At 42.7% G+C, this 13,637-nt stretch overlaps 1 protein-coding gene across 3 annotated transcripts; it reads left to right on the top strand.

The window, feature by feature from the left end:
* The first annotated feature begins 3 nt into the window (after positions 1-3).
* TDG (thymine DNA glycosylase) lies at positions 4-13,382 on the top strand. Of its 3 annotated transcripts, none has more exons than XM_068142275.1 (10): positions 4-131; positions 3,448-3,596; positions 6,671-6,900; positions 7,364-7,433; positions 8,951-9,086; positions 9,168-9,250; positions 9,340-9,434; positions 10,935-11,106; positions 11,437-11,565; positions 11,666-13,382. In XM_068142275.1, exons 2-10 carry the CDS (start codon positions 3,503-3,505, stop codon positions 11,803-11,805), a joined length of 1,149 nt encoding a protein of 382 aa, XP_067998376.1. In that variant the 5' UTR covers positions 4-131; positions 3,448-3,502; the 3' UTR covers positions 11,806-13,382. The 3 variants fall into 3 exon arrangements, with proteins under 3 accessions (XP_067998376.1, XP_067998374.1, XP_067998375.1); XM_068142273.1 differs by lacking the exon at positions 4-131 and adding an exon at positions 148-244; XM_068142274.1 differs by lacking the exon at positions 4-131 and adding an exon at positions 148-244 and having other exon boundaries at positions 11,669-13,382.
* Positions 13,383-13,637: the final 255 nt, after the last annotated feature.

Raw genomic sequence — 13,637 nt, forward strand, 5'->3', positions numbered from 1 at the left:
CCCTGGCCGCTTCCGCCGGCCCGGCACAGCTGGGCAGGCCGCGAGACGCCCCCACCCTACGCCCCGCCCTCCGGCCGGCTGCGCGCTCCCACTGGTTGACGCCGCTCACGTGACGCGGGGCTGCCCGGCAGGTCGGTGGGGCGCAGAGGCGCGGGGGGAGGGGGCGCGGGGGGCGGCCGGCGACAATAGTCCCATCGGCGCCGGAAGGCTCTGCGCCCGGCATGGAGGCCGAGGAGTTGGGCAGGTACCAGTGGGGGCTCGGAGCCTTGTTTAGGCCTCGTATTTGGAATCGCCCTTGTCGTCTCCCGGAGGAGAAGGCCGGGGGGAGCCGAGTCCGGGCTGTGGCGGCCCCCCACGCTTCCTCCCCCGTCCCTGAGCTAACCCTGGGCACAAAGCGGGATAGAGGGGAGGTGCTCCCGGGTCGGATGTGGGAGGGGGCGCGGTGAGACGGGCCCCGAGCCATGGGGCGGCCCTCCGCCCCGCTGAAGGAGCGGAGCGGGGTGGGTGCGGGTGGAGGCGTTGGGGTGCGATGCGGGTTTGTATAGCCCGAGTGAGCGCCGAGGGAGGTGCCTGGAGGGGGAGCTCTGCGGGAGAATTTGCGGGGGTTGGTGGTCGTGCGACGGGGATCTGCGGGCGCTGGTGTGGGTAAAGCGAGAGTGATGTGCGGTGGGGACCTCCGGGAAGGGGGTGCATATGTTTATTAGGGAGTGGGAGAAGGAAGCAAAGTTGTTGAGTGCTCTTAGGGAGGACGTTTGCGGACGGCCTGGGCTGCTTGTGTGCCTGGCTCTGAGGTTTTGAGGAGGCGTTGTGCTGTTGAGGTGGCCCTGTGTGTGTGGAGACCGCTGTGCAGTGCACGGTGTGGAGGAAGGCAGCCGCGGTGTGAAGGGGCGTCTGGGTATGTGGGGGCTGTAGTGAAGACGAGACTCGCTGTGTTTTATAATACAGGCATACACATGCTTGGGGTAGAGACCCCTGTGTGTAGAGGTGGATTTGTAAATCGTTTAATACTTGTTTCAGAGGGCATATTTTTTGTCTTCCCTTTTTATTCTTCTTTTGTTTAATTTTTAGCATGAACTGAAAAGGGAGTTTAAATCACTGCCTTGACCTCACAGAACTGAAAATAGTTATTTAACTGTTCTGTAATAGAATAGAATAGAATAAACCAGGTTGGAAGAGACCTTCAAGATCATCGTGTCCAACCCATCAACCAATCCAACCCACCTAAACAACTAAACCATGGCACCAAGCACCCCATCAAGTCTCCTTCTGAACACCTCCAGTCATGGTGACTCCACCACCTCCCCAGGCAGCCCATTCCAATGGGCAATCACTCTCTCAGTACATACATCAATAGCAAACAATTGCGTTTCTGAACCAATACAAGAGAAATTACCTAAAAAAATGTATGCGAGGGTTGGAGGTACCCATAAAGACTTTCTCATCTCATTACCATCTGGTTAGAGGACTTGTCCACGAGACAGTGCAATTTTTCCTCTATTTAAAGAGGATTTTATTTCCTTTATGAAAAGGAGAATTCATATATGCATAAAATAAGAAGGAATGTATTACAAGAAGACATCTGATCTTGGATTAGTAATGTCATCTCTCTCTTACTCTCTCTACTCTGTATAATTAAGCATTTATTACGTTATGAACTAGGTTCTACATGTCTCAGTTGTGTTTCCCAATACAAATCTGAAGATCAGTTTTGTTTGGTTCATTAATAGCACAAGTATTTTATGTAAAATGGAACCCTTCTGAAAGGGGAGGTTGAGGTATTTACTGTACTTTGAAAATCTCTAATGACTTTGCTAGGCAACTTCAGGAATCTGCCAGAACCATGTTCAGATCTGATCTTGATTTGAGGCAGGTATTTGGTTCAAAATCAGTGGCCTGATCACAAGACTGCAGGCTGGACTGACATAAATCTGACTTACAGTGGGATTATTAAATACCCATTGTGTAATACAGAGTGGTCTTTTCTTTTGAAATTAATAGAATCGTAGAATAATTTAGGCTGGAAAAAAACCTTTAAGATCATCAAGTCCAACCATTAACCTAGCACTGCTAAGTCCACCACTTAACCATGTCCCTTAGCATCACATCTACACATCCTTTAAATATCCTCCAGGGATGGCAACTCAACTGTTTCTTCAGGCAACTTGTTCCAATGTTCAACAACTCATTCAGTGAAGAAGTTCTTCCTAATATCCAATATAAATTTCCCCTGGTGCAACTTGAGGCCACTTCCTCTTGTCCTGCCACTTTTTACTTGGGAGAAGAGCCCAACACCCACCTTGTTACAATCTCCTTTCAAGTGGTTGTAGAGAGTGATAAGGTCTCCCCTCAGCTTCCAGACTTAAAAATCCCAGTCCCCTCAACTACTCCACACAGGACTTGTTCTCTAGACCCTTTACCAACTTTGTTGGCATTCTTTAGACACACTCAAGCACCTCAATGTCTTTCTTGTAGTGGGGGGCCCAGAACTGAACATGTGGCCGTGCTGGGATGCTATTTGCCTTCTCGGCCATATAGCCAGTTTTGGCCACACTTCCATGTACCCAAAAACTATTTGGTCTTTCTATGAATACATTTGACATAATAAAATATTTCCTGAAAATTTTACTGTTCACAAAATCTTTTCCATGTATTTTTAGCACAGTGGAATTTATGGAGAAGAAGGCAGCTGTGTAGGTAGAAGGGAATGACAGCATGAAGGAGAAGTTTATATTGGGGTGTGAGGGCTGTGTGTGACTAATAGATCTGTGAAGCAAAAGAGCTGTATATGGAAAAATCTTTGTGCATGGAAGGAGACTGAATCCGTATGTGAACACTTCCATGCAAAGTGTAATATTTGTGCTGGGATCCAGTGTGCCATAACTGGACACCATCTGCTGTACAATTTGTTAAAGCTGGTTAGTAATCTGTATAGTATCTAATGCTGTGTGTATTCATAGTGCTGTGTGAGCCAGAGTGATTCATTGATTGTAAATCGTATCAGATAGATTTTCTGAATGTTATACCAGTTGCTCTAAAACTTGGGAAACTTAAAGTCCAAATAGTTTTAACTTGCTTCTGTTGTATGTTGTTGGTATGTTTCTTAGACGTTTTGCCTTGGTAATGGGTGCTAAGGAGTGTTTTTACAGGGTGGGGGGGAAGGGGGAAAATCTCTACACTTGACTTTAAAATGTTGTGTTTCTTCCACAGTATAGTAGTCATGAGAGAGCTGTACTGTTAATATTGGATTTAACATCCCCTGATACTAGCTGAGCAGTGAGACTGCTTAGTGGGTTTGGGTAAATTACAGCCTTGCAACAGAATCATTGGATAATGTAAGGGCAGTATATGCCAGCCTTGATAGCATTTGATGTTTACAGTCTACTTGAAACATGACTGGATTTCTAAATTGTTGATAAAATGTGTTTCTTTTTTTTCCCCCCCTCCAAGATACTACGCCTATCTTCAGCAAGCTCAAGCATTTTACACGTTTCCGTTCCATCAGATGATGACTGCAGCGCCGAACATGGAAATCATGACAGAGCAGCCGACTCTAGAGGGCGTTCCAGAGCCGAACATTGCTCAGGAGCCTCCGAAAGGTAGTTTGATCATAGTATCATTCAGGGTTAGAAGGGACCACAAGGATCATCTAGTTCCAACCCCTCTGCCATGGGCAGGGACACCCCACACTAGATCAGGCTGGCCAGAGCCTCACCCAGCCTGGTCTTAAATACCCCCAGGGATGGGCCCTCCACCACCTCCCTGGACAACCCATTCCAGGGTTTCACCACTGTCATGGTGAACCACCTCCTCCTCACATCTAGCCTGAATCTCCCCACCTCCAGCTTCATTCCATTCCCCCTAGTCCTATCACTACCTGAGATCCTGAGAAGTCCTTCCCCAGCCTTCCTGTAGGCCCCCTTCAGATACTGGAAGGCCACAATGAGGTCACCTGGGAGCCTTCTCTTCTCCAGACTGAACAGCCCCAACTCCTTCAGTCTGTCCTCATAGGAGAGGTGCTCCAGCCCTCTGATCATCCTTGTGGCCCTTCTCTGGACATGCTCCAGCACCTCCACATCCCTCTTGTAATAGGGGCTCCAGAACTGGACACAGTACTCCAGGTGGGGTCTCACCAGGGCTGAGTAGAGGGGGAGGATCACCTCCCTCGACCTGCTAGCCACACTTCTCCTGATGCAGCCCAGGATCTGATTGGCTTTGCAGGATGCAAGTGCACATTGAGAGCTCCTGTTGAGCTTTTTGTCCACCAGCACCCCCAAGTCTCTCTCCTCAGGGCTGCTTTCCAGCCAGTCACTGCCCAGCCTGGATTTGTGCCTGGGATTGCCTCGACCCAGATGCAGGACCCTGCACTTGCTCTTATATCGGATTGTGCTACTTGAATTAAAACATTAGTAATTGATTGGGGGAACAAAGATTATTGATCTTAAACTGCTTCTTAGGATGCATTGGATTTTCTTTTCTTGATGTTCTTTGAAGAAGTATCGATTAATTGTGTTCTTCAAATAACATTTTGTAACCATATGATTAAAAGTTACTTAAAAGTGATAGTGTTCACATTGTTTAGTCTCACAAAATTATCTTGTTCCAGGAAAAACAGGTTTTTGTTTCAATAGATAAGCATGTTGGGTTCAGCTGATTTCATGGGGTTTAATACTATGCTAGATGAGTTTTCATTTTTAATGTTCAAAAGACAGATCTTTTTATGTCTTCAGAAGTATAGTGTAATTATTTTTGCTTGGATGGTGGTTTAGTGTGTTATAATAATCACAGATAGTGAACTGTGTTGTATACACTAAGGATTGTTTGATGTTAGTGAGGCTTATTTAAACAAATACAAACAGTGCTGCAAAGTGTCTTGTATGGGACACAAGTTGTGTACTTCATGTATTTGTACGCTGCTCTTCTCTCCCCCCCACAAAGATGTTGTACTTTCTATTAACCACACTGAGAAGAGATCCCTTGTTCTGTTACTCTTATGCTTGCTCTTTAACACATTAAAAAGGCAGTGATTTCTGCCATGCACAAATTCTGATTCTATAAAAAATAACTTAATATTTAGCTCTCTGCACCAAGGTAACCTATCAGCCAACTCATGCAATGGCACTGCTTGTCTAAGTGTCCTTTGATAAGCTTCAATTTTTCTTTTTCAGTTGTAATGCTTGGCCAGAGAAGATCTTAGGAAGAAGACCTCCAGTTTAAAAACAGTTGCAATAGCAGGCAATCTGACTGCACTTTCAAGTGTTTTTAGACAGCTGTTACGGACAGTTATGAAGCTGCTCCCTAACTTTTACAAGACTCAAAAGCTGAGTAAGGCCTTCAAAAGCAGTCCAGCTACCCACTGTGATAAAAAAATGTAAAATTTGTAGGATTGTCATCTAAAAGGCTGCCCTGGAATTGTTCCTGTTTTATGACAGTGTCTGGCTGGTAGGTACCTGGTCAGCGTGAGAGTTGGAACATTATCCTGCTTCATGTGAAATACATCCAGCTTGGAGGAGTCAATCTGTGGCATTTTGCCGTCACATGAGAAACCTCCTCGTCCTTCAAGGAGTTGGAAATCAAAACTCCCTGTGCACATCCCCAAGCCTGTGCCATTCTAGTCTCTTCTACATTGTAACTACACTATAGCTTGAGTACTGTTAGTTGCTTTTTAAGCAGTTGCTCCACAGACATGGTGGAAATTCACATGACTTTGTCCTTCCTGTAGCAAAGCTCAGTGCAAGCAAAAGAAGCTCAAAACAAATGTTTGCAGACTTAGGGTAGTGCCCTCATCCCCACCTTTTTTATTTCTTAACTGAGGGACAGTTTTAAAGTAATGGATTACCTCAGCTCTTTGGTGATTGCTGCTAAATCTCTTTTCATCCTTCTGAAGTTGTGTTCTGCAGCTTGACATTGATAATGAACGAGAATAGAGAGCAAATCACCCTATCATGGGTGTTCATGTCATGAACAGTACCTGTGCAGGTTGAATCTCTATACACTTTAGATGAGGAAGTTTAAAATGAGTGAACAGTGACTACTTCATGTTTTGTGAATAAAAACTAATGTTTGATGTCACTCATTCAGACTGAGAGCTCCTGAAGCTCTCATGCGTTACCATGCTATACGATGCACTGGTCAGTATCTCTGTAAGCAATGAGTTGTAAATAGCTTATGTAATGTTCAGCCTATGAATTTGTGTTCCTGACAAGCTGATACATTACACTGCAGCTAATCCATGAGACTTCTTGCTTTTGACATGCTTGTGTGGTTTGTTCAATATATTAGGTGTCTGTAAAAATCAGCTTTCATATTAACCAGCTGAAATGTGAATAGTACTCTAGAACTTACTGTCACATTCCTTGGAACCAAGCTTTGACGTTCTGGCATATCCGGCAAAAGAAACTAAACTGTTTCCAAAGGATTGTTGCATACAGCATGTAAACAATGTAACCTAGTCATGAGCTTATTTTCTTTGGCCTGTGAGTTGTCTGTGGTGCAAAGACAATGCCCAAGCTAGGTCTGTGTTGACCCAGAAAAACTGAGATTCATCTGATAATTGTTTAAATTCATGAGTTTTGAAGGTTCTTTCTGTGTCCATGCATTTAGCTTACTCTGGTTGTATATCCACACTGCAACATTAGAAATGTACAAAAAGGATATTTACTGTGCCTTTCAGAAGTTAAAAAGGGAGGAAGAAAAAGAAAAGCCAAAGCAACTGAGCCAAAGCAACCCAAAAAGCCTGCTGCTAAAAAAGAGAAGTCCACCAAGTCAAAAGGCAAACAAGAAAAGATCACAGACACTTTTAAAGTCAAACGAAAAGTGGATCGGTTTAATGGGGTGTCTGAAGCTGAACTGCTCACCAAGACGTTACCTGACATTTTGACCTTTGATTTGGACATTGTAATAGTAAGTAACTCACAAGATGAGGTAGAGAAGTGAATAGTCTGCACTCGCTGGTCGTGTCTTGCATTCCTTCATGCTTGCCTATATTGCTTACAGAGCAAGATTTTGCGAGATAAAATATATAAACTGTTTCCTGTGTGTAGTGCTGCTTTGCATTTTCTCTTAGAAATCACAGTAACTGTTTCTAATTTCTGAGAAACCTAAGGCTTGTGTGTAACACACAGTCATGAGAAGTGGCTACTTGATATTTTATTTACTGGAAGTGTTACACCAGTGGCTGTAAAAGGCTGTCACCTGCCCTTCTGACCTTGCACACATAAATGAGACTTTGCTATAAAATTGTCAGGCTTTAAAAATCATGATGGGCAGTACCATTTAACACAGTTTTGTTTGTTGACAGTAACTTGATTAAATTCCTGACTAGCAAGCCACATTGTCATTATTAAAGTGTCTGATGTCTTTGTAGATTGGCATAAATCCTGGCTTGATGGCAGCTTACAAAGGACATCATTACCCTGGACCTGGAAACCATTTTTGTATGTTTTTGGTTTTCTTTCTTCTCATAGAACTTGCAGAACTTTGTTAGAGCTTCTGGCCTTTTAATTTAAGGGGTTTGGGGTTTGTACTTTTTGGATGCAGAGAAAATTTTTCTTTGAAACATCCAAGATTTATTTAAATCTCTGTCAGGTACCGTACATAAAATGGAATAAAAGAATAGTCAGTGACTTTCAATGCAACTTTAGAATTGTCATGTAAACACAGCATTACTAAGTAACTTCTTGGGCTATTAGTATGCAATGTAAGGAGTGAAAACAAATAATCTTTACCTGAGTTATCAGGGGCAAGCCAATAAGCATGAATTTCTGATACAACACACATTTTTCCCTAAAATGCATTTTGCCAAGCTCCCTTCTGTTTCCATTTATTCATCTCTTCTACACAAGCTTTCTAACTGATGAAAAGGCAAAACTTACTGCCTTTTCCAGCAGGCATGTGCATCTAGCATACCTGAATCTCCAAGCAGATAGTGTTTCCCAGATATGTTTCCATTTTAAGTAACATGCTCTTCAGTACAGTCTCATAAAGGAGGATTGTACCTGAGCTCTGTTGAAATGGAGATCCCAGCCCTTTCCTCTTCTAAGTGCTGAGCTGTGCTGCCCTCTCCTTGGAGGTGTCCAAGGCCAGGGTGGATGAGGCCTTGAGTAGCCTGCTCTAGTGGAAGGTGTCCCTGCTTATGGCAGGGAGTTGGAACTGGATGATCTTGAAGGTCCCATCCAACCCAACCCATTCTGTGAATCTGTGAAATGCTCTGGTTTGCATGCTGGGAGTCATTCCAGCTGTGGTAGTAGGGAACCAATTTGCAGTCCTGTGATACTCCAGCCAAAATGCTTCTGGTGTCCACCAGACTTGTAAATCAGGCATGAGTATTCTCTGTTTTGCAAACTAGCCAGCCTAACAGCCAAGCCTCCTCTACCAAAAAAGCAGACCAGATATGCATGCTCTGACAAATCCATGTGTTTGTAACCTTCCTGAGTCATTAGGATCTAGCCCTGGTTAATTTGTGCTTCAGCCATTGGCAGTGCACATCATCCAAACTATACTTTTATACACTAAATAGGACTGCAGGATGTCAGCTGGCTCTGTCACAGAGGCACAGAGCAAGGAGAAGCAACGGTAAGGCTGTAAAAGAAAGCTGACAGATTGTATTTGCCACATTCTTTCCCACAAAATCCATATAGATCACATTCATACCTTGCTTAAGTGAATCACAGAATCTGAAGCATTTAGAAAGACAGGCTGGTTTCCATACACAGGATCATGGTGGAAAAAATAGTTCCTGTTATTTGTTAGGGATTTTCTGTCCTCTTGCAGTATATTTGGCTATTTTGCAAGGAGTTTTAAACCTTTCTGGTTTGGTAGTCTTCCCAATCAACGGATGATCTGTTAACGTAGATTCTTCCTTTAGCATTCTGGTGCTCTGATGGTTGAGGGGTTTTTGGTTTTGTTATCTTTTCCTTAGAAGAAAATAAATGCTTGTCTTCCTACTTCACAGGGAAGTGTCTGTTCATGTCTGGTCTAAGTAATGAACAACTGAACCATATGGATGACCACACCTTGCCACATAAATACGGGATTGGATTTACAAACATGGTTGAAAGGACAACACCTGGAAGCAAAGACCTCTCCAGGTAGGATAACAAGGGAGAGTATGGTGCTTCTTACAGGAGTTAATAGTTGTGATTGTAAGTTGTGAGTACTTTCTCTTTTAGCAAAGAGTTTCGGGAAGGAGGGCGAATTCTGATGCAGAAGCTACAGAAGTACAAACCTCGTATAGCAGCTTTCAATGGAAAATGTGAGAACCTTCACTTCTAAATCAATTTGTTCTGCTTGTAGCTGCCTCTCTTTTTTTTTGCCACTTATCCTATCTTCTCTTCATCTTAGGTATTTATGAAATTTTTAGTAAAGAAGTTTTTGGAATAAAGGTTAAGAACTTGGAATTTGGACTGCAGCCACACAAGGTGCCAGATACAGAAACTGTAAGTATAGGTGCTGAGAAACAAACCAGGGCACTGCCTTCTGGTCATTTCAAAACTAACTGTGTCTCAGGACTTGCACACTTAAAATAATGTTAGAGTTTGCCCAAAGGGCAAGGGATGTGAAAGGCTTTGACTTAAACAGAGAAAGTGGAATAGTGCAAATGTTCAGACATCGTAAATGCAGCTCCTTCAGGCTTGCAGACTATTTGGGAAATGGTGTGTTATGGTTAGTACTTCAATGCATTCTCTGAGAACTATCTAAAATACAAATAAAACATACATGCTTTTACGATAACTATTTTATTCTTTCTTGGGATTGTCTGTGTCCAATTCCCAGTATGTTTGTGTTACTGAATTTTGATACCAAGCGTGACTGTAGTGCCACAGTGGAGGAGAAAGACTTAGTAAGTCCATCCTTGTGCTGTTATGTGCTACAGCTAGAGCATTACTGGATCTGGGCATGCCCAATTGCTTCCATCAGACTCATCTTCTTAAACTGATTTGCCGCTTGAAATTAAATTGGACACTTAAACCAGTTTGATGCAGAGTGCATTAGTCATAGAAATCTCTGCTGGAAGATCTCTCAAGAGACCAGCTATGTATCATCACAAATAAGTTTGTTGAACCTGTCCTTATAAACAGCTTAAGGCAAGGCAATTTCAGTGCATGTCAAGGTAGCTTATTCCACAGCTTTGGTACCTTGCCAGTTCAAAAGTTTGGCTTGTTTCTGGTTTTCTTTCTATCCCATATTACTAGTGCTGCAAATTCAGGTTCAGTTGAAGCTGTCCTTCTCAAAAGGTTAAGTGAAGAGCCTGAAGAACCATTGGTGATAAAGTGCTTGCTTCTTAAGTAGCTCTTAAGGATTTCCTGAGTAGATATGTTTGTGAGAGAGAGGTCTGCTTTACAAGTACTTGTTCATAAATACTACATGGTGATAAAAGCAGTGGATATAGTTCCTTCCTCCTGAACTAACTTTGTCTTAAGTTAGGGCTGTTGGCAGAATTTGAGACACGTAATGTAGCTTCAACCACACTAACCCTGGCAAGCATGATGCAGACACACTTGGCCAGGAACCCAGGCTAATTAATCTGTGGTGCCTCCCTCATACGCATGCTGTCATGTACTCTCCTGGGGACTTTCTGGCTCAGAGCTCTGCTTGCTCAGGGAAATCCAGGGTGCGCTGCACTCACTGGCATACGCTTCTAAATTACACTTGCTGTAACACACACTGGTACTGCTTCTCCTCCTGCAGCACGTAACTGGTGAATATTGTTCCTGCTTCAGCAGCTGATAATCAGCCCCTCTACTCAGGGTAAGACATTTAGCTGGCTGAGAAAAATGCAAGGTTTGTTTCATCATCTTCCACAACCACCTGTGGCATTAGCTGAAGTTTGTACAAAGGGTTAAGACAGTAAGCTTAAGTGTTAAATTTTGGTGCTCTAAATATTAACTCATAGGTCAGGGACAAGTAATGCTATTTTACCTGCTTTCTGCCTCAAGCTCTGCTACGTTATGCCATCATCCAGCGCAAGATGTGCTCAGTTTCCTCGTGCACAAGATAAAGTTCATTATTACATAAAGCTGAAAGATTTAAGGGATCAACTGAAAGGCATCGCGCCAAATACAGAGGTGCAGGAGGTGCAGTACACGTTTGACTTGCAACTTGCACAAGGTATAGTGCCTATTTCATTAATCCCTTATTAAAACAGTGTAGTAGCTATTTCATTACTACTTTATTAAAACCTAGGGCAGCGTGAGAGACAACTGTCAGATTGCTGAGCAGAAAGAAAGAAATGTAAGGGGAGGGGGAATATGTGCCACCTTCTTTAAATATCCTGGAGTCGAATTACGATTCCACTCTTTCATACAGTCAGAACTACCCAAGGGGAACAGGGATTACCTTGCAGAATGTTTGGCTGTGTTTTCAAGTGTTCTCTGGGAAAAATGATCAAAGAGCATTTTTATTCTGACTATTAATACTTGAGGTCTCTTCTTTCATCAGAGGATGCTAAAAAGATGGCCGTCAAAGAAGAAAAATACGATCCAGGTTATGAAGCAGCATACGGAGGAGCTTACTGTGATCGCACACCATATGGAAGTGAACCGTGCAATTTCTCTTCAAATGGATCTGGTAAAGCGCAGTGCCTGGGGCATTGTCTGTAAACCATTACTTACAGGTAGTTCAGTGCCATCAACTGCATTTTAAAACCTGTCAACTCTGTTTGTTTTAGCAGCAGGCAATCCACAGTACTGCGAGGGGTCATCCTTTGGTGAAGTTCCTAATGGACAATGGATGACGCAGTCCTTCGCAGACCAGATTCCAGAGTTCAGCACTGGTGTGACACGAGAAGAGGAGGGAAGCAGCACGTAAGAGCTGTTTCTTCTCAGCTATGCATACAAGCTGCAGTTTTAATGCAGTGATCAAGATTGGTACCTCGGTTCTCCAACTGAAGCATTTTAATAGTATTTTACCTCCCCTAGGTATTTTATTAGAGTCCCAAGTGAGTGTGTGGTAGGCTGAAATCAATCAACTAGGTAATTTTAAGGAACTGTCCAAACTTTTTTAAAAAAAAAGTTAGCCCTTTTTGTATATGAGTTTTATACTTAATGTACACCATTTCTTGCTGGCTTGGTCAGAGTGCTTTTTCATCTGTGAAGATTTCTTTGGGGGTCGTTAATTTTATTCCATCCGTCGCACTGTAGTAGTAACAGCAGCAGTATACCTTTTACTGATGCCTCAAGATTTGGTGCTGTCATAGTCCTTTTCTATCCAGAAGGGAAAATGGGAAGTATACCCTTATTTTACATTAAGTGGTGATTTTAATCCTGCACAGTTAAGCAAACTGTGCTTTTTAATTCTGCCTTTTACCTTCTTAAAGTGCAGAAAGATGTGTACTGCAACTGTTAAGTACTGAGTATTTTCTGTGGGGGGGAAAAAAGAGCTCCACTGGTTTAGTGACTGGACCATATTCAGGATTAACAGAGTGGAGACATCATCTCAAGTCACAGCACTGGGGAAGAAACTCTGTTGTACAGGACAGGGCCCAAACATTACATTACGTGTCTCTACCACTGCATCTCTTTTTCCCTTAAATTCCCATGTCAGGAACTTTAAAACACACGAAAAACACACAAAAAAAACCTAAACAAAAATTACTGCAACAGAAAACAAACCAACCTATGCCAAAATGGCGGTTCTTGAATTCTGTGGCATTTAAACTCTATGTCATTTCTGTGTCATTAGTCTTTTTGCCTGACCTTTTAGCAGGAGACAAGCCCTTTGAACAGGTCCCATGGCAGGGAATTGAAAGACCACGTTCCCTGTAAAAACTGCATCCAGCTACATTGTGTACATAAGGTGCAAAGAGCACAGGTTTACAACTTAGCAGTTTTTAACTCCTTTCTTTCCAGTCTGTTAACACCTTAGAGGATGTTCTCCTTATTCCTCTTACAAGTGAAAAATACTTAGTAAGTTAAATGTAAAGTCAGTTGTTCCATGAACAGAAGTCAGCTGTAGAAGCTGCAGCTTTCTTCTGAGGAACTTGCTTAAATGCTACATGCTTTTGGCAAATATTAGTGACTGAGAAAGAAATGAGATACCATGCTTGTGCCTAACCACCAACTTCTTTCCCTCTTTTGTCACGAGGAAGAAATGAAGTAAAAGCAATAAGCTGATCAAAACATTAAGGTTTTGATGATCTTATGACAGTAGGTGCTTCACATACTTGAAAAATAGATACAAACAGTATCTTCACAATCCCTGCTGGTCAGGTATTCCTGTACCAGTGTATTTTACCCTCTCCTCACAGCCAGTGACAGTTGTCACACGTTGAGCGTAACTGGTTAGCGCAGATTCTAATCCTGCTGTATCGGCTCTTGCTGAGCTCACACTGTCAACCTGTTGTGAGGCAGGCATGATGTTTACAGTTTTCTTCCCAAATTATGTGGCTTAATTCTGAGCATTTTAAATCAAGAGAGTGTGCATTATGATTCTGATTGTGTTTATTAGCTTTGGCATAAAGCTGTCCAGTATATTGTCAAAGAGGTATAGGACTTGTCTTGTCTGTTATTTAAAGTGTACTGTATCACGTATTGCTGTTTACATGGACATTTTCCTGCAGGTGCTCAAAGTATCTTGCATCAGGGATTTGTTACAACTTAATTTTATTTTTCAACAAAACTAGAAGCATGTAATTATCACTG

The sequence above is a fragment of the Melanerpes formicivorus genome, unplaced genomic scaffold (genome assembly GCF_026170545.1).
Source record: "Melanerpes formicivorus ecotype bairdi unplaced genomic scaffold, bMelFor1.0.p_v2 SCAF_8, whole genome shotgun sequence".
Classification (NCBI taxonomy): Eukaryota; Metazoa; Chordata; class Aves; order Piciformes; family Picidae; genus Melanerpes; species Melanerpes formicivorus.

Coding starts and splice junctions, on each gene's coding strand:
- TDG (XM_068142273.1), top strand. CDS start 222: ATGGAGGCCGAGGAGTTGGGCAG. Junction 9,251..9,339: donor AGCAGCTTTCAATGGAAAAT/GTGAGAACCTTC, acceptor TCTTCATCTTAG/GTATTTATGAAATTTTTAGT. Junction 9,435..10,934: donor AGGTGCCAGATACAGAAACT/GTAAGTATAGGT, acceptor TTCTGCCTCAAG/CTCTGCTACGTTATGCCATC.